General features: G+C 36.9%; 1 protein-coding gene across 6 annotated transcripts in view; it reads right to left on the bottom strand.

The window, feature by feature from the left end:
• Positions 1–21806, bottom strand: part of VPS8 (VPS8 subunit of CORVET complex) — a 315789-nt gene that overhangs the window by 158102 nt on the left and 135881 nt on the right. For all 6 annotated transcript variants that reach the window (XM_079921327.1, XM_079921325.1, XM_079921329.1 and 3 more), the window contains 3 exons: positions 7950–7992; positions 6249–6321; positions 5843–5962 (listed from right to left, as the gene is read on the bottom strand). In XM_079921327.1, coding sequence (XP_079777453.1) covers positions 5843–5962; positions 6249–6321; positions 7950–7992 — 236 coding nt within the window. The remainder of the gene's footprint in view (positions 1–5842; positions 5963–6248; positions 6322–7949; positions 7993–21806) is intronic.

The following is a 21806-nucleotide window of genomic DNA, read 5'->3' as shown; positions in this document are numbered from 1 at the left end:
TCCTAGTCCAGAAAAATCCAACATAAAAAAATGACAAGGCTCCCCTGGTGGCGCAGTGGTTGAGAGTCCGCTTGCCGATGCAGGGGACACGGGTTCGTGCCCCGGTCCGGGAAGATCCCACATGCCGCGGAGCGGCTGGGCCCGGAGCCATGGCCCCTGAGCCTGCACTTCCGGAGCCTGTGCTCCGCAACGGGAGAGGCCACAACAATAAGAGGCCCGCATACCGCAAAAGAAAAAAAAAAAAAAAATGACAATAAAAACAGCAAATGAAGGCACTCAATAATAAAACATTTAAAATAAAAACTAGTCACTAGAAGCAAACTATAACAATATCCCAACATATAGGAAATATATTTAAACATACAATTGCAGATTTGAAAGAACATCACAAACCATAAATTTAAGAATTCATAAAAGAAATGAACAAAGAGCAGGAAGATAGGAAATAGCAGCTAACTGAACTCAGACAAAAACTGAAAAAAAAAGTCATCTCAGAAATGAAGACAGAATTACAAGCCACCAAAGGGAGAACAGATATGACCAAAAGCATTGTAAAGAGAAATAGAGAATGTAAATGAAAAGAACCAAGAAAATGAAATTAAATAAAGAAGGAAATAAAAGAGAACAAAAAAAGGTGATAAATATAGAAGATAAAGAAGATATACAAATAACTGGAGTTTTTGAAGATGAAATACAAAATAACGAAGCAGAAAAAGTATTTAAATCTACGTTCAAGAAAACTTTCTTTAAATAAAAAGACTCGAATTCACATACTTGAAAAGGCCCACAGTACATATATGGCAAAACTGACCCAAAATAGTCAATTCTGAGTAATATCTTAGAGTTAAAATATTAGTCTTTAAATATAAGGAAAAAAGTATTCTGGTCCTCTAGAAAAAAAGATTAAGTCCTTGGGAAAGTTAAGAAAAGTCAGGTTGACATCAGTTTTCCTTATGGCAGTATACAAAAGCAAGGTAAGTGGGAGGCAAGTGTTATTTTACTTTATCAAGAATTTTAAATTGTACAATAGTAGAGAAACATTACATTGAATCCTTATCACTCAGAAAACTACACTGAAAACTATAAAATATTACTGAGAAAAATTAAAGAAAACCTAAATAAATGGAACAGTATACCTTTGCATGGGTCACAAAACTCAGTATTGCTAAGATGTCTATTCTTAAATTGACTAAACATTGAACACAATCCTAATCAAAATCCAGGCAGGCTTTTGTAGAAATTAACAAGATAACTCAAAATTCATATTGAAATGCAAAACAAAAACACCCTAAACTACAAAAGACAATGTAATTTTGAAAAAGAACAAGAACATGGAAGAGCTAACATAATGTGATTTTCATACTCATTATAAAGCTACAGTAATCAAGGCAGTGTGGTACTGGCATCAAGACAAACAGACCAGTGGCATAGAATACAGTTCAGAAGCAGACCCACATATACACAGATGATGCATCTTTGACAAAGTACAAAGACAACTCAGTAGAGAAAGGACAGTCTTTTTGTCAAATGGTGCTGTAAGAGTTAGATATCTATACGCAAAAGAAGAAAAAAGAACTTGCAGCTAAACCTTGTACCACACGCAAAAATGTCTTCAAAATGAATCACAGATCTAAATGTAAAACCTAAAACCATAAAACTTCTAACAGAAATACAAGAGAATATCTTTGTGACCCTGGGTCACGTGAAGATTTCTTAGATACAGCACCAGAAGCAACATCCATAAAACAAAACTAATAAATTAGACTTGATCAAAATTTCAAACTTCTGCTATTCAGAACACCTTGTTAGGAGAATGAAAAGACAAACTACAGACTGGGAGAAAACATTTGCGAAACTTACGTAATCTGATAAAAAAAAACATATATTAAAAAACTCTCAGAACAAGAAAACAATTTTTAAAAATAGGGGAAAAATTGGCAAAAAAATTTGATATTTTCAACAAAGAGGATATATGGATGGCAAACATAACTTCTTTCCTAATATATTTTAATGAAAAGATGTTTAATATTATTTGTCAGGAGGGAAATATAAATTAAGACCACAATGAGATACCACTATACACCTATTAGAATGGTCAAATTAAAAAGATCAACCAGGGACTTCCCTGGTGGCGCAGGGGTTAAGAATCTGCCAGCCAATGCAGGGGACACGGATTCAAGCCCTGGTCCGGGAAGATCCCACATGCCGCACAGCAACTAAGCCTGTGCGCCACAACTACTGAGCCTGCATGCCACAACTACTGAAGCCCACATGCCTAGAGCCCATGCTCCGCAACAAGAGAAGCCACCGCAGTGAGAAGCCTGGGCATCACAATGAAGAGTAGCCCCTGCTAGCCGCAACTAAAGAAAGCTCACATGCAGCAACGAAGACCCAACGCAGCCAAAATTAAATAAATAAATTTATTTAAAAAAAAAGATCAACCATACCAAGTGTTGGAGAGAAGATGAAGAACTGATACTCTCATACACTACTGGAATGTAAGCTGGTAGAACCACTTTAGAAAAGTCTTGTCAGTTTCTTCTTAAGTAAAATAATACACTTAACAAATGACCCAGCAATTCCATTATTTGGTATTTACTCAAGAGAAATAAAGTTATATGTCCACACAAAGGCCTTTATGTAAATATTCATAATAGCTTTATTCATAATAACTTAAACTGGAAACAACCCCAAGGACCAACTATTGGTGAATGGATCAAATTATATATCCATAAAATAGAAAATTACATAGCCATAAAGAGGAACAACTTACTGGTATAAGCCACAGCACGGATAAGTCTCAAAAGCATTATTTTAAGTGAAAGAAGCCAGAAAAAACTACAAAGTGTATGATTCTATTTAAATAACATTTTAGAAAGGCGAAACTATACTGTCATAAAGCAGACCAGCAGTTGCAAGGGGCAAGGGACTCAGTACTAAACTGCAAAAGTGACCTTTTGTTCTATATCTAGATTGTGGTAGTGGTTACAAGACTGCATATGTTTGTCAAACTCTTCTCTTGAAATGGATGAATTATATTTTGTATAAACTGTACCTCAAGAAAGCTAAATTTAAAAACCTCATTTGAAAACAATATTACAAAATTTTTAAAGGTGGGAAAATATGATTTAAAAGTCTGTCATCTAAATTCTTTTGTGCCTCCCTGAAAATGTTCTTTTTATTAAGGTATACTAATTGGGAAGGTCATATGAGTAATCAATTATGGTAGACATAATAGGCAGTGAATCTAGAATTTAGGATCCTACATCTTACCCATTTCTCCAGCTGTAATACTTGGGAATGCAGCCAACCCTTGATGCACACACAGAAGGAAGCTTCCACTTGTCTTTTAGGCATTTCAAATTCATTAAGTCCAAAAGAGAGCTAATTTTCTACCTCTACCACACTTCATCATTACTCTGCACCACCACCACCCCCGTCCCATCCATCTCCCAAGAAACCTGTTTCTCCTCTGATTTCCTGTTGAATCCACAAGTAAACCACTATACATCCAGTTTACCAGGTCAGAAATCTAAGAATCTTTGATGCTTCCCTATTTGTCTTATCTTTCACATCCAACTGTATATTAAGCCCTAAATCTTAGGCTGATTTGCCTCCTAAAATATCTTTCAAATCCTTTCATGTCTTGGTTACCCCCACTGTCACTGCCCTAATCAAGCCACCATTACCTTCTATCTAGATTACCACAAAATTTTGCTAACATCTTCCTGCCTCCAATCTTATCTTATTTCAATCCATTTTCCATTCAACAACCAGAGGGAACTTTTCTAAACTACAAATCGTGATATTTTTCTACCTAAAAGGCTTCAACGGCTACCTACTGCTCTAGTATAAAGTCCAAACTTCCTACCAGGGATAACAAAACTCAGACTCTACCTAACTCTCTAATTTCTCTCTCTGCAGGCTTCCTTACACTTAAAGATGTGGCCATACTGAATTTTTTCAATTACCTGAAGACACATTGCTCTGTCTTATTTCCAGGCCTTTTTACATAGTCTGTCCTTCTGCCTAGAATATTTTTCCCTATCCTTAACCTAACTTCTACACATCCTTTGAGACTCACCATGGACATCATTTCATCCAAGACACCTTCCCGAACCCTCCATTAGATTCCCCTTCTAAGTGTTCTTACAGCATCCTGCACTTCTCCAGTGACACATCTTCACTGTGCTATAATTACTTATCTACAAGTCTGGATCCTCTTCCTCCACAAAGGCAGGGTTTATATACTGTCAGCCCAGGGTACACACCCAGTTAGTACAGTACATGTGATATATTTGACCCTCAAATATTTGTCAAGTAAATGACAGAGATTTTATTGCAGCCTTACAATCAATGCCAATATCGTAATTCAGACATGAGCATAATTCCAATCTTCAGTGCTACCACAGCCCTTTAAAACAGGAAAATTAGGTAAAATTCTTTGTTGCTCTCTATCATGCTTTCTGAACCCCAGCCCCACCACTTCTTGTTTCTTTTATCCTACATGCCAGACACTAAGTACCCTTATATTCTACTCTGGGCGTCTAAGGTCTCCTAAACCAACTAGATTTGACTTCTCTTGTTTAATTTATTAATTTATTAATTAATTTATTTTATTTTTGGCTGCATTGGGTCTTCGTTGCTGCATGTGGGCTTTCTCTAGTTGCAGCGAGCGGGGGCTACTCTTTGTTGCGGTGCGTGTACTCTAAGCGTGCAGGCTTCAGTAATTGTGGCTCGCGGGCTCAGTAGTTGTGGCTCGTGGGCTCTAGAGCGCAGGCTCAGTAGTTGTGGCACACAGGTTTAATTGCTCCACGGCATGTGGGATCTTCCCGGACCAGGGCTTGAACTCGTGTCCCCTGCATTGGGGCAGGCAGATTCTTAACCACTTCACCACCAGGGAAGTCCTTAGATCTGACTTCTAAGTTTCTTTTCCCTTCTTCCTATGCTATTAAAGTTACTACTTCTGAAATCAGATTTTCAAATTAAACTAATGCAAAACATGATATGAGTGGGATCTCAACCTTCTCACAGGCATTTTTAAAAATTGTAACAGTTTATTATTCAACTTACAAGAGTACTATATGCTCATTAAATAAATTTACCCCATCTCACACAGTTAATCTCTATTAATATTTAGATGTACTTCCTTCCTGTTTTTTCTCTCCAAATATTGTACACATACAATATTTGGTTTTTTAATAATTTTTGAGCCTGCTGCTTCACTAAACACTAAAATGTAAGTGCTGTCCATATTATCAAAAGCTTTTTAAAAAACTACAATATGATTTAATTGGGAAAGTATATCATGTGTTATATAATTATTCCCCTGGGGGCATTTTCACAGAGACTCTGGCTCACCCAAATCCATCTTTAATAAAACATGTACAAGGATGTCTTTTCAGCAAGCTTCCACGTTCCACTTCAACTCCAGTTACTTCTACTATCATCATCACCACATGTCATTCAGAGCAATCTTCCATATTTAGTATACAAACTAACAATTTATGAAATCAAGGATGTACCACATCTAATCCTGCTTTAACTTTTTAATAAGGATGTGTCAGAAAGAGACAGAGAACAGAGACAGACAGGCAGACATAGAGAAACAGGAAGGGAGAGAAGAAAGAGAGGGGAAGGAAGCAGGAAAGGAAGGGTAGAAGGGAGAAAAAGGATTAGAAAATATGGGTGGCAAAAATATTAAATATTTGAAACCCTGCCTTACTGCTAGGGCATAAAAACTGTACTTGCATAAGGACTATTATTTGTCTTTCTTTCTATTAGAAAAAAATTATCACCCTGACTCCTTTTAAAAATACCTTAGAATCGTATTATTTCTTACCAGCGCCAATACATTTAGAAATTCTCTTGTGTCAAAATGTAGCAAAGTCCGTATATAGGGATAGATTTCTTCCTCAGGGGGAGCTTCTGTTGAATGCAGGCGAATTAAAAATTCAAAAACCTGCAAGTTGAAAAAAAAAGGTGATTATTTTCTCACCTTACAAAGTATCTTGCTGAAGCAATGATTCCCATTTGGATAAAATAAAAGCAGGTTGAATTTACTTTAAATTGCCACTGTGTTATAACTTCTCTAACCTCTCTCAGCTATAATTACTGGCTTCAGTGGTGGTATGTAGCCTCTCTCCTGTCACAGCTGATAACTCCTGACCCATGTGTAACCCTCTATTACAATTTGTCTTTACCGCATTTTAACAAGAGAGTAAAAACGCTATGAAAATAGCACCAACCTGGTTTTTAACCAAGGGAACAAGATCTTCAGGGATGTCACCAAGGGGATAGGCACGACCTGCTAGACAACAGCTAGAAGAAAAGAGAAGAGAAGAAAGAGAACAGATTTGGTGACTTATAATGGGCTAAATAACTTCCCGGGAACACATTGTTTCTCAAACCCAAGATAGTAGTTTGAAGTTTAAGCAGGCTCAGCTTTTGTCAGTTAGGTCAGGTCCAAGCCCAGATCAAGATGATAGCCAGTTCAGAAAATGTGGGCAACAGAGATGGTGGTGAAATAATACACCCTGTAACTGAGTAACAGCTTTCCTTTTTTCTTATTTTTCCTAAGAAAAACTCAAGCTGCACTAAATGGGCAAGAAGGAATAAGGACAGATTACCTAAAAGTCTCATATCCAGCATCTGGAAAGAGACTAACAGCATCATTATACTTTTTTTTTTTTTTTTTTTGCAGTACACGGGCCTCTCACCGCTGTGGCCTCTCCCGCCGCGGAGCACAGGCTCCGGATGCGCAGGCTCAGCGGCCACGGCTCACGGGCCCAGTCGCTCCACAGCACATGGGATCCTCCCGGACTGGGGCACGAACCCGTGTTCCCTGCATCGGCAGGCGGACCCTCAACCACTGCGCCACCAAGGAAGCCCCTCAGAGACTTTTAAATCCAGTGGTTCTAAGAATGGTGAATAAAGATGGGGAATGAGCTAGGCTAAAAAATATCTGTAGTCAGACAAGCCTTCAGGGAGAATTAGAATCTCATGAGAAATTAACTGTACAGTTTCACCTCCAAATCAGACCTTCCTAATGGCCAACGACTTGCTTTGTGGGCTGGATTATAAAAATGTCTCCTGAATATGCCCTCATTTGGGCAGCTGGGGGTAGGGGGAAGTGAATTTTAAGTGAATTTGAAGCAGTCATCAATTTTGAATGTTAGAGACAGCTAGATACCTGCATATTCTTAAAAGTTTAAAGTACAGAAGATAAAGTACTAGGTAAATGCTATACATGTTCTTCTACACTAAAAAAACAATGTAACAGATATGAAATAGGTCTCGAAGTTAACTCTGATGCATATAGAAGCTAAAATGATGTGCCAGCAAGTTCTGCCACCTTCCTGCCTGTCTGCCAGCCAGTTATCTATGTAAAACTCTATCGGGACACGGTTCTGAGCCTGCATAGTCTATTGGAAGAACTCTGTTCCAGAAGTAAGGACATAAACATTTCAGCTCACTTCTGTCACTAACTTCTTCGTGATGCAAACTAATCTCTTGCCCTTATATATAAAATATGGATAAATACATATCCCACAGACTTGTTGGTAGTAAAAGTAAAATACTCTGTATCAGGGTTTCTCAACCTCTGCCCTATTGATACTTTGGGAGAGAGAATTCTTTGTTGTGGGGACTACCCTGTACATTACAGGATGCTCAGCAGCATCCCTGGCCTCTATCCACCAGGTACCAGGAGCATCTCTACTCCACCCCAGCTGTGACAAAGCAAAAAGGTCTTTAGGCATTGCAATGTCTGGCGGAGGGGAGAGGGGATGGGGGACAGAATCACCCACCGTTCAGAAGCACTGCTATACATGAAAGAACACTGAAAAACGAAAAGCACTGTACAGATAATAGATGACAGTACCCCTAAGAATATAGGAGAAATTCTGTAAAAGAAGCATACACAGATAAATAAATTAAAAATCTCTTACCTAATATATACAAGAAGCTTGTTGCCCATAACAACTTGCTCATCTAAAATAGAGAAGTATCTTTAGCAATTCTCTCTCAAAATCTTTTCAGAAATACAATCTTTATGTGGAAACAAAAAATAAAACTTGGCATTTGAGGTGAGGCAGGTATATTCCCAAACAATAGAAAAGTGAGATAAGACCACTTTAATTATTATTATTTTTAGAATTTCCTTTAGAGTCTCTTCACAGACACAAAATCAATGAGTCATTCAAGGGTACATGTAGAAGGTATAAATCTTAGTGTAGAGGTCTATGTATTGTTGGCTTAACGAATAGCTTGGACGCAGGGAAGGTATTGAGCAGGCAATGAGTTGCTGAATTCACTAATTAATATTAAGGCATAACTATAATGTCTTCTTATTTGTAACATGGACTCTTGTTCACAAACGTTTAAGAAACTTAAGATTAAACACTCTTTCGGACCCTTTGTATCCTAAGTTACATCTAAAATGTAAGGTTCTGTCATCTGGTAGTATAAACCTATTTCTTGGTTAAAAGAAATTGGAAACATAACTAGACTGAGTTTTAGACTAAAAGATCAAAGTTAACAAAGAATAGTGTAAGAGCATCAGGAGTGGGTGAAATGATCAGTAAGCCTTACAGTGTGCAGATTACAGGAATCTGTAGTTGGTAATATTGATGAACTGAAATTTCTACTTTTGACATGAATACTGGAATAATGCAAGCAAGTGTATATCTCTTAATCAATAATCCTTTATAAATACTCCAAATCTGTGTTGTTGTAAGTGCAAATAAACTTGAATTGCTCAAAACTGTATGAATAATTACATTCTGCTTCAATTCCATTTTTTGAATCAATAAACGTTGTTTTTTAGAGAAGTTTTAATTATGTTCACAGCAAAACCCAGAGGAAGGTATAGAGATTTCCCATCTACCCCTTGATCCCCACACCACACGACCCCCCAACTGGCAACACCCTGCACCAGTGGGACATTTCTTATAATCAATGAATGTACACTGGCACATCATTACCACCTGAAGCCCACAGTTCATATTAAGGTTCACTTTTGGTGGTGTACATTCTATGCGCTTTGACAAATGTATAATGACATATATCCACCATTATAGTATCATAGAGAATAGTTTCATCCTATTCATCCCTCCATCGCCCCCAACCCCTAACAAACGCTGATCCTTTTACTGTCTCCATGGTTTTGCCTTTTCCACAATGTCATATAATCGGAATCATACATGATGTAACCTTTTCAGACTGGCTTCTTTCACTTAGCAATGCATTTAAGTTTCCTCCAAGTCTTTTCATGGCTTGATAGTTCATTTACCTTTAGTGCTGAATAAGATTCCATTGTATGGATGTACCACACTTTATTCACCCATTCACCTTCTTAAGAGTATCTTGGTTGCTTCCAAGTCTGGGCAATTATGAAGAGAGCTACTATCAACATCTGTGCAGAGGTCTTTGTGTGGATAAATATTCAACACCTTTGGGTAAAGGAGTGTAACTGCTGGATCGTACAGTAAGAGTATGTTTAGTTTTATAAGCAATTGCCAAACTGTCTTCCGCAGTGGCTGTACCATTTTGCATTCCCACCAGCAATACATGAGAGTTCCTATTGCTCCACATCCTAGCCAGCATTTGGTGTTGTTGATGTTCCAGATTTCAGCCATTCTAATAGGTATGTTGTACTGGTATCCCACTGTTGTTTTAATTTGTAATTCCCTGATGATGTTGAACATCCTTCAATATGCTTACCTGCCATCTGTATATCTTCTTTGGTGAGATGTGTGTTCAGGTCTTTGCTCATTTTTTAATCACATTATTCATTTTCTTTTGTTAAATAAATTTATTCATTTATTTATTTTATTTTTGGATGCGTTGGGTCTTCGTTGCTGTGTGCGGGCTTTCTCTAGTTGTGGCGAGCGGGGGCTATTCTTTGTTGCAGTGCACGGGCTTCTCATTGTGGTGGCTTCCCTGTTGCAGAGCACAGACTCTAGGTGCACGGGCTTCAGTAGTTGTGGTACGCAGGCTCAACAGTGTGGCTCGCAGGCTCTAGAGCACAGGCTCAGTAGTTGTAGCACACGGGCTTAGTTGCTCCACGGCATGTGGGATCTTCCTGGACCAGGGCTCGAACCCATGTCCCCTGCATTGGCAGGCAGATTCCTAACCACTGTGCCACCAGGGAAGTCCACATTATTCATTTTCTTATTGTCAAGTTTTAAGAGTTATTTGTATACTTTGGTTAACAGTCTCTTGCAAATATTTTCTCCCCATCTGTGGATTATCTTCTCATTCTCTTGACATTGTGTTTTGCAGAGCAAAAGCTTTTAATTTTAATGAAGCCCAGATTATCAATACTTCTTTCATGGATAATAATCTTTCTTTCTTAGAGAAGAAAGTGTTCTTCTTGTTCTTCAAGAAGGTGTTGTATCTAAAAATTCATCACCGTAACTACAGTCAATTAGGTTACTGCCTGCGTTACCGTCTAGATATTTTATAGTTTTGCATTTTCCAATTAGGTCTATGATGTGCTTTGAGTTAATTTTTGTGAAGAGTGTAAGGTCTGTGCCTAGAGTCAACTTCTTTGTGTGTGGATGTCCGGATGTTCCAGCACCATTTGTTGAAAAGACTATCTTTACACAAATGTATTGCCTTTGCTTCTTCAAAGATCAGTTGTCTATGTTTATGAGAGTCTATTTCAGAGCTATTTTGTTCTACTGATCTTTTTTTTTTATTCTTTTGCCAATACCACACTGTCTTGATTATAGTAGCTTTATATTAAGTCTTGAAGTCAGGTAGTGTTAGTCCTCCAACTTTGTTCTTCTGTCTAAATACTGCCTTAGCTATTCTGGGTCTTTCGCTTCTCCATATAAATTTCAGAATCAGTTTGTTAATATCCAAAAAAAAAAATAACTTGCTGGGATTTTGACTGGGATTGCACTGAATCTGTAGATCAACTTGGGACAAAATGACATCTTGACAGTATTGAGTCCTCCTATCCATAAACACAGAACATCTCTCCATTTACTTAGTTCTTTGATATCTTTCATCAGAGTTTTGTAGTTTTCCTCATACAGATCTTGTACAAACTTTGTCAGATTTATACATAAGTATCTCATTTTTTAGGGTGCTAATATAAATGGTAATGTGTTTTTAATTTCAAATTCCACTTGTTCACTGCAGGTATACAGTAAAGTGACTGCCTTCTGTATATTAACTTTGTATGTGCAAACTTGCAACAACTGTTTATTAGTTCCAGGAGTTTTGGGGTCAGTTCTTTCAGACTTTCTACATAAATGATCATGTCACCTGTAAACAGTTTTATTTCTCCTTCCAAATCGTTATACCTTTTATTTGCTTTTCTTGTCTTTTTGCATTAGGACATTCAGTATGATGTTGAAAAGCAGTGGTAAGAAGAGGACATCCTTGCCCTGTTTCCCACCATTGTTTCTCATCAATAAGTATGACATTAGCTGTAGGGTTTCTGTACATTTTCTTTATCGAGTTGAGGAAGTTTTCCTCTATTCCCCATTTGCTGAGAGTTTTTATCATGAATGGGAGTTGGACTTTGTTAAATGCTTTTTCGGCATCTACTGATTTATGATCATGTGATTTTTCTTCTCTAGCCTACTGATGTGATGGAATACATTAATTTTCAAATGTTGAAGCAGCCTTGCATACCTGGTATAAAATCTCAGTTGTGGTGTATAATTCTTTTTATAGCTTGTTGGATTCAATTTGCCAATATTTTGTTGAGAATTTTTGCATCTATGTTCATGAGAGATACTGGTCTGTAAGTTTTCTTTCCTTGTAATGTCTTTGATCTTGGTATTAGGGTAATGCAGGCCTCATAGAAAACGTTAGAAAGTATTCCCTGAGCTCTGTCTTCTGAAGAGATTGTAGAGAACTGGCATAATTTCTCCCTTAAATGGTTGGTAAAATTCACCAGTGAAACACATCTGGGCCTGGTGCTTTCTGTTTTAGAAGGTTATTAATTACTGGTTCGATTTCTTTAATAGATACAGGCTTATTCAGATTGTCTGTTTCTTCTTGTGTGAGTTTTGGCAAATTTTATATCTCAAAAAACTGGCCTGGGGGGCTTCCCTGGTGGCGCAGTGGTTGAGAGTCCGCCTGCCGATGCAGGGGACACGGGTTTGTGCCCCGGTCCGGGAAGATCCCACATGATGCGGAGCGGCTGGGCCCGTGAGCCATGGCCGCTGAGCCTGCGCGTCCGGAGCCTGTGCTCCGCAATGGGAGAGGCCACAAGAGTGAGAGGCCCGCGTACCGCAAAAAAAAAAAAAAAAAAAGAAAAAAAAAATGGCCTGTTGCATCCAGGTTATCAAATTTATGAGCACAGAATTGTTCATAATATTCTTTTATTATCCTTTTAATGCCCATGGGATCTGTACAGTTGTCCCCTCTTTCATTTTTGATATTAGTAATTTGTGTCTTCTCTCCTTTTTATCTAAGTTAGCCTGACTGGAGGCTTATAGATTTTATTGATCTTTTCAAAGAAACAGCTTTTGGTTTTAACCATATCCCCCCAAATCAACAATTTCCTCAACTGATTTCCTGTTTTCAATTTTATTAATTTCTGCTCTAATTTTTCTTTTCTTTTCTTCTGCTCACTTTGGATTTAATTTGTTCTTCTTTTTCCAAATTCCTAAGGTAGAAGCTTAGAGTATTGATTTTAGATCTTTTTCTTTTCTGCTATATGAATTCAATGTTATAAATTTCCCTCCAAGCACTGCTTTTGCTGCATCTCACAAATTTTTGTAAGCATTTTCATTTAGTTCAAATTACTCTTAAATTTCTCTTGAGATTTCTCCTTTGTCCATTATTACTTAGAAATATGTTGTTTAATTTCCAAGTATTTGGGAACTTTCCAGCTTTCTTTCTCCTAGTAGTTTCTAGTTTAGTTCCACTGTGGTCTGAGAGCAAGCATTATATGATTTCTATTCTCTTAAGTTTGTTGAGGTGTGTTTTATGACCCAGAACATGGTCTATCTTGGTGAATGATTCATGTGAGCTTGAGAAGAATGTGTAATGTGTTACTGTTGGATAAAGGAGCCTATAGATACCAGTAGTATCCAGCTGAATGATGGTGCTTAGTTCATAACTTCAGCTCAACTATGTCCTTACTGATTTTCTGCCTGCAGGATCTGTCCACTTCTGATAGAGGGGTGTTAAAAGTCTCCAACTATAACAGTGGATTTACCTATTTCTCCTTGCTATTCTATCAGTTGTTGCCTCATGTATTTTGACACTGTTGTTAGGTGCACACAGATTAAGGATCATTACGTCTTCTTGGAGTATTGTGTAATGCCTCTCTTTATCCTTGATAATTTTCTTTGCTCTGAAGTTGGCTGTGTCTGAAATTAATACAGCCACTCCAGCTTTCTTTTGAGTAGTATTATTATAGTACACCTTTCTCCATTTCTTTACTTAATGTGTCTTCATATTTAAAATGGGTTTCTTATACCCAACACTTAGTTGGTTCTTGTTTTTAATCCATTTTAACAATCTCTTTTAATTGGTATAGACTACTGATATTTAAAATGATTATTAACATAGTTGAATTAATATCTACCATATTGTTACTGTTTTCTATTTCTTGTCCTTTATTCCAAATTTTGTTCTTTATTCCAACTTTTTCTGCCTTTTGTAGTCTTAACTGAGTATTTTATATGACTCCATTTTCTCCCCTTTCATATTACATCTATTATGTGTCTATTTTTAGTTGTTGCCCTCAAGTTTGCAGCATACATTTACAACTAATCCAAACCTACTTCCAAATAGCACTATACTGCTTCATGGGTAGTACAAGGACCTTATAATAACAAAATAGTCCTAATTCCTCCCTCCTATAACTGTATCCTTGCTGTCATTCATTTCATTTATACATAAGCATACACACACACGCATATAATATCAAATACACTATTGCTATTATTATTTTGAATAAAGTGTTATCTGATGGCTCAATTAAGAGTAAGAAATATGTAAGTTTTTATTCTACCTTTACTAATCATTCTCTGATGCTCCTCCCTTCTTGGATCCAGATTTCTTATCTATATTATTTTCTTTCTCTCTAAAGAACTTCTTTTAACATTTCTTGCAAGACATTTCTATTGGTAACAAATTCCCTCAATTTTTGTTTGTCTGAGAAAGTCTCTATTTCTCTTCTGCTTTTGAAGAATTCCTCAGGGTACAAAATTCTATGTTGGTGGGTTTTTCTCTCAAAACCTTAAATATTTTATTCTCTCTTTACCTTTTATTTTCTGCTGTTTGAATACATGCCTACTTGTAGGGTTTTTTGCTTTCTCTCTCTTTTTTTTTTTCCTATTTATCCTGCTTGGTGTACTCTAAGCTTCCTGGATCTATGGTTTGGTGTCTGACATTAATCTGGGGAAATCCTCAGTCATTATTGTTTCAAATATTGCTTCTGTTCCTTTCTCCCTTTCTTCTCCTTCTGATATTCCCATTACATGTACGTTACACATTTTGTAATTGTCCTATAGTTCTTGGATATTCTGTTCTACTTTTTTTTCAGTATTCTTCTCTTTGCTTTTCAGTTCTAGAACTTTCTAACGCTATATCCCCAAGCTCAGAGATTCTTTCCCCAGATGTGTGTCTAGTCTACTAATGAGACCATCAAAGGCATTCTTCACTTCTGCTACATTGTTTTTGATGTTTAACATTTATTTTTGATTCTTTCTTAGAATTTCCATCTCTCTGCTTATATCATCCACCTGTTCTTGCATGTTGTCTACTTTTTCCATTAAATCCCTTAATATATTAATCATAGTATTTTTTTTTAATTCCTGGTCTAATAATTCCAATACTCCTGCCACATCTAAGTCTAGTTTTGATGTTTGTTCTGTCTCTGCAAACTTCAAACTCTTCAACTTGCCTTTTAATTTGCCTTGTAATTTTTGAAAGGCACACATGATGCACTGGGTAAAAGGCACTACAGTAAATATATCTTTAGTAATGTGGTAGTAAGGTGTGAAGAGAGGGAAGTGTCCTATAGTCTTGATTAGGTCTCAGTCTTTTGGTAAACCTGTGACCCTGGAATGTGAACTTCACCAGTGCTTCTCAGTTTTTTTCCCCCTTAGGTGGACAGAATGGGTTGAAGGTGCTGGAGTTGGGTATTTTCCTTCTCCCAGGTAAGTTCAGCTCTGATAAACCCACAGCAGGTCAAGCTTCAGCAAAACAGTGTTTCCTGAAGGCCGGCTTTAGTTAAGAAACACAGAATACTCTGACATATTTCAAAATGGTTCCTTTCCCCCATCCGCCTGCAGAAGCACAAGGGATTTTTCTCTGATGATCACTGTGAGAAGCCAGTAGCAGTCCTGGAGGTAAATTTCACAAAAGTGTGGAGGCTTCCCTATGACTGGGTCCTCCTGGAGTTTTTAAATTTCAGACTTGTTCACATTGAGCCTGCAACAAACCATCAATTGCAGTTCAGATTTTCCTACCCTAGCACTGGTTCCTGCAGAGATGTCTGATCCTGTCAGTTGTGATTCTCTGTATCTGCCTGTCTCTCTAGTTTTTGGTGCAATGGTTTGGCCTGTGACCTTACTTCTCTGGCAGATCTAAGAAGAATTGTTGATTTTTCAGTTTGTTGAGCTTTTTACTTGTTGGTAGGACAGAGTGGTGACTTCTAAATTCTTTCTCTGCCAGACCAAAACCCAAAAGTCCCAAATGTTACTTGATCCAACTCAATTAGCATGGTACATGGTAGCAGTCACTTTACAGATATAACACGTTCATGTTTATTGGCTAATTAGATAAACCTTTATTGCTAGAAATCTCAGATAGGATGCATCTAGCTCACGATATTCCTAGAGAGAATTAAATTTACTTGTTTAACATATCCATCTCCATTACTATGAGTTCAAGGGCATGGAGTCTGTCTATCTCTGTGTTCCTAGCATCCAGCACAGCATCTGGAACATGGAAATGCTTGGTAAATATATACTGAATTGACACAGTATTTAATTTTCCTGACCCCCTTTCTACTTTTCTCTCCCCAAAATCTTTTTTTAGACAATTTTCTGTTGCAAAAGCTCATCCACTCTGTTTGGAATTCTTAATAGTCTTTTTTTTTTTTTTTCAAAGTAGGTCCTTGTTGGTTGGAGTTCTTAATAGTCTACTTTAACTTCTGCTACATATATTATGTGGAAGACAGTTTTCAAGTTTGTTTCAAAAGGATTAGTTTCAGGGCAACTGAAAACGGACTAAGACTAAAGAGGGACTAAGACTCTACCAAATTATCCTCTGTGCTCCTGTCCTTACAGGAAAAAACCCTACAAAACCTGGACATAATACGAAATGCTACCTGAAGCTACTGAAGAGGGAACAGAAGTAGACAAGTCTGGCAGGGAGTTCACACTCACTGGGAAGAGGACAGACTGGCAGCCACACAAGTAACTTCACACAGAGGCGGTGGGGGATGGAGAACTCCTAATCTTTCTGGCACAGGGGACCAGAAAAGTGAAGCCAGGAAACCATGAATGTGGAAGAGACTAGGGGAAGCCCAAAAGGGAAAGAGTCAAAGAGGGGATCTCCAAACTATCTACCCACATCCGTGACTGATCCCTAAACCACCATGTACAAACAATAGTCAAAGCAGCTCAGCCATACAGAAAAAGTCAGAACCACGACTGGAGTTCCCTCCCTGAAGGTCCTGAAGTGTGAAGAGAAGCAGACAGGCTCTGCTGTGGAGTTCATGTGCTCAGAGGAGAGGAGACAGGGAGGTATACAAGTAAGTTACCATCACAGGCTTTCAGCCTCTGACTAAGTGCAGTCTGTGTGGCAAGCACAGCAGCAGCTGGGGGCTCACATGGGAAAACCAGCAATTTTTCTAGTTGGGGAAATAGAGAAGGTAGGACATGTGAACAGTAAACAGACTGGCAGAATCTTGCAAAAAGAAAGCCAGAAAGAGGATCCTCAAACTTGACTACCTTCATCACTGACTGATCCCTAAGCCACACACGTGGGACAGAATCAAAGCAGACCAGCTAAAGACAAAGGACCTTTTGAGAAGAGACTGGAGACACAGTAGAAAGCCACAATAGAAAGAGACTGCAATTCAAGCCCAGCCAAGAAAATTACCTGATAAAATAAAGAGAAAAAATTCTCAGTGAAGAAAAATAACAGAACCCAGAATCTCCATAACATAACATTCAAATATCCAGGATACAATCTAAAATTATCCAACATGTGAAGGAACAAGAAAATAAAACATATTTTTCTTAAAAGAAAAGAAAATCTAGTCCAATCCTGAAATGAACAAAATGTTAGAACTGATAAGAATTTTAAATCAACTATTATATTTATCCTCAATGAAACAAAACATGTTTCAATGCATGAAAATTTGAACAGATAACTGAAGAGATGCGGGAAAGAAACAGAAACAATAAAAAAAAAGAACCAAATAAAAATTACAGAACTGAAAAATACGATTGTGGAAGATAAAAATGCACTGAGTGTATTTAACAGCTGAGTTTACATCAAAGCGTGACCCTGAAAGTAGAGCAATAGAAATCATCCAAGGAGAAGAACAGAGAGGAAAAAAGAGCAAACCAAACAAAACCAAAACCCAGAGGGACTGACCTATGGGATGGTGGAGGAAGAACCTTCAATAATCTGCTCCTCCATGAAAGCAAAGAGAATACTGGCAGAAACAGTCAAAATCAACTTTTCCAGAACTCTTGAAATTAACTGAAGGCTTGCAATAATCCACGGAATGTTTATTCAAGAAAAATGCCTGAATCTCAGTAAGAACTGTGAGCTTCACGGTGGCTTAACATTACCTAGTCCCATCCCCCTTCCCCCAGCCTCACCGTAGCTTTAAAACCAACCGCCTTGCAGCTATGGTAGCTGTGAACACCAGCAACCTAGCAACCACTCCAGGGGGCAAAATGGGTTTGGAGCTCCCCAAAAGCCCATCCTTAAGAGAACTGTCACTATCTAACCTATGTGGCAGCTCACTCAACAGCTCCATTCTCAGGGCTTGTCTTTTTTTTTGTCCTGACTCAGAGCTTACTCTAAGCAAACAGCCCTATCCCCAAGGCACATTATTTAACTTTACAGGTGCCAGAGGCAGTGCCTCCAGAAGAGACTAATTAGAGACCCACCAAAAACCTTAAAAGGAAAAACTGGAGAATGAGAGGTCTGCAGGGGCTTTCAAAAGCTCCAACATATTTCTGGAACTCTAGAAGGACATGTGCATGTACAGGGCTGTGGACATACGCAGGAAAGACCTGTAAAGGCCTACAACCTATGGATGACTTTGAGGATTTGCATAAGCAGGAAGTAAAGGCTAATAAGGCAGAACTGTAAACTGTCTGCCAGAGCATTAGAAACCCCAAAATAAAATGAAGCAAAAGCTGACAGACCCAGAGTGAGAAAGAGACATTTCAACAATAACATTTAGATGCTTCAATACTCCTCTTTCAATAATGGATAGAACAATTAGCAAAAGAGGAACAGGAAAGAGAAGTTTTGAATGAAACTATAAGCCGACTAAACTTAGAAGACATCTATAGAACATTCCACTCAACAACAAAACACATTCAACACATTATTTTCAAATGCACTTGGAATATTCTCCAGAATAGGCTTTACATTAGGCTATATTATAAGTTTCAATAAATTAAAAAAAACAGAAACCATACAAAGTATGTTCTCTAACTGCAATGGAATGAAATTAGAAATCAGTATCAGAAAGAAATGTGAGAAATTCACAAATATGTAGGAATTAAACAGCATACTTCTAAATAACCAATATCACAAGGGAAATTAGAAAATACTTTGAGATGAATGAAAATGAAGACACTACATACCACAACTTATGGGACACAGTTAAAGCATTGCTTAGAGAGATATCTGCAGCTGTAAACACCTATTTTAATAAAGAGGAAGATTTCAAATCAATAATCTAGACTTTCACCTCAAGAAACTTAAAAAAAAAACAACAAAAAAAACCCAAAGCAAGATGAAGGAAGTAATAAGACTAAGCAGAAATAAATGAAAGAGGAAAGAAAAATAAAGAATATCAATAAAATCAGAATCGGTTCTTTGAAAAAAACAATAAAATTGACAAACCGTTAGCTAGACAGACCATGAAAAGAAGAGAGAAGACTCAAATTACGAAAATTAGTAATAAGAGACATCACTATAGACCTTATAAAAATAAAAGGAATTATAAGAGAATACCATAAACACTATATGCCAACAAATTAGACAACAGATTAAACGGACAAATTCCTAGAAATCCACAAACTACCAAAACTGGCTCAAGAAGAAATGGATAATCTGAATAGACTTAACAAGCAGAGACTGAACTAGTAATTTGAAAACTTCAAACAAAGAATATCCCTGGCTCACATGGCTTCATTAATGAATTCTACTGTATATTTAAAGAATTAATACGAATCCTTCAAAACCTCTTCCAAAAGACAGAAGAGTGAACACTTCCTAACTCATTCCATGAGGCAAGTATACCAAGATACCAAGTATACTTGATACCAAGACCAAAAAAAAAAAAAGATATGAAAAGAAAACTATAGAACAATATCCTTTATTAAGATAGCCATAAAAAATTCTCAAAACAAATATTAGCAAACTCAACCCAACAACATATAAAAAAGATTATACCCCGTGACCAAGCGGGATTTATTCCAAGAATGTAAGACTGACTTAACAGAAATCAAAAATCAATCAAGCTTATAAACTGTATCAATAAAATAAACAAGATTATGTTAATAGATGCAGAAAAAAGCATTTGATAAAATCCAACCCTTCGATGTTAAAAATACTTAACAAACTAGGAACAGAAGGCAACTTTCTCAAAATAAAGCAATCTATGAAAAATCCACAGTTAATGTCATATTTAATGGTGAAAAACTGAATGCTTTCCCCTTAGGAGAAAAGAAAAAAGATAAGGATGTCCACTCTTGCCAATTCTGTTCAACACTGTATTGGAGGTTCTATCCAGGCCAGTTAGGGAATAAAAATAAAAGAAATCCAGATTAGAAAGGAAGAAGTAAAACTAACACTATTTACAGATGACATGATCTTATACATGAGAAAATTCTAAAGAATCCATTAAAAAAATTAGAACTAATGAATGAATTCAGCAAGGATGCAGGATACAAGATCAATATAAAAATCAATTTTATTGGGAATTCCCTGGCATTCCAGTGGTTAGGACTCAGCACTCACTGCCGGAGCCCAGGTTCAAACCCCTGGTCAGGGAACTAAGATCCCACAAGCTGCGTGGTGCGGACATTAAAAAAAAAAAAATTATTCCTATACACTACCAATGAACATTCTGAAAAGGAATTTTTTTTAAAAATCCATTTATAATAGCATCAAACTGAATAAACTGGGAATAGATTCAGCAAAAGAAGTATATGACTTGTACACTGAAAACTGCAAAAACATTGCTGAAAGAAATTAAACAAGACCAAATAAATGGAAAGACATACTGTGTTCACGGACTGGAAGACGTAATAATGCTAAGATAGCAACACTCCCCAAATTGATCTGTCAATTCAAAGCAATCCTTATCAAAATCCAGCTGTCTTTCTGCAGAAGTTGAGAAAGCAAACTGATTTTAAAAGACCAAAATAAATGGAAAATATATCATATTCATAGAAGCCTCTGCATTAAGATAGCAATCCTCCCCAAATTAACCTATAGAATCAACGCAATCCCAAACAAAATTCAAATAAGCTTTTTAAAAAGAACTGCTGAGTTAATTTTAAAGTTCATACAGAAAGGCAAAGGACATAGACTAGCTAAACCAATTTTGGAAAAAAAAAAAAAGTTGGAAGACTTAAGGTACCTGATTTCAAGACTTACTACAAAGTTACAACCAAGACAGTATATTATTGGCATAAGTACAGACATATAGACCAATGGAACATAGCAGAGAGCACAGAAATAGACCCATACTTATATGGTCAGTTGATTTTTGCAAAAATCAATTTTTAGCAAAAATTTTTTTTACAAAAAAGGTGTACAGGTAATTCAATAGAAACAAGATAATCTTTTCAAAAAAATGGTAAAGGAACCGATAACTATACAGGGAAAAGCCCTTGAACTTGACCTTGCATCATATATGAAAATTAACTCAAAATGGATTATAAACCTAAATACAAGTGTTAAAACTAGAAGAAAACAAAGGATAAAATCTTTATGATGTTGAGTTGGACAAAGATTTCTTAACCGGAACATCAAAGGTCTAAAACTACTGAAAAAAAAATAAATAAAATGGACCTCATGAAGAGTAAAAACTTTTGTTCTTTGAAAAACATGGTTAAAAAAACAAAACGGTAAGCAATGGACTGGGAGAAAATTTTTGCGAAACACATATTTTAAAATGTCTTGTATCCAGACTACATAAAGAACTCTTACAGGCTCTGGTGGGGTGTTCACATGCCTAGAACTCAATAATATGAAGTCAAATAACACCTCTTCCCTACCCTTCTAAAAAGTGCTAAAAGATTTAAACAGATGATTCGCAAAAAAGATACGTGAATGGGCAAGAGCACATGAAAAGATGCTGAACATCACTAACCACCAGGAAAATAAAAATTTAAATCCACTAGAAGGGATAAAATTTTTCAAAGACGTAAAAAGATTGACAGTACCAAGTGCCTGCAAGGATATGGAGCTATCAGAACTCTCATATGTTGCTGATGGGAATGCAAAATGGTACAGCCAGTTTGAAAAACCAAATAGTAGTACCTTAGAAAGTAAAACATACATTTACCATACAATCCATCCATTCCATTCTAGGTAGTTGCCCAAGAAGAATGAAC

The sequence above is a fragment of the Stenella coeruleoalba genome (genome assembly GCF_951394435.1).
Source record: "Stenella coeruleoalba genome assembly, chromosome: 5".
Lineage (NCBI taxonomy): Eukaryota > Metazoa > Chordata > Mammalia > Artiodactyla > Delphinidae > Stenella > Stenella coeruleoalba.
The sequence above is the reverse complement of the archived record's forward strand: the minus strand, read 5'-3'. Positions and strand labels throughout refer to the sequence as shown.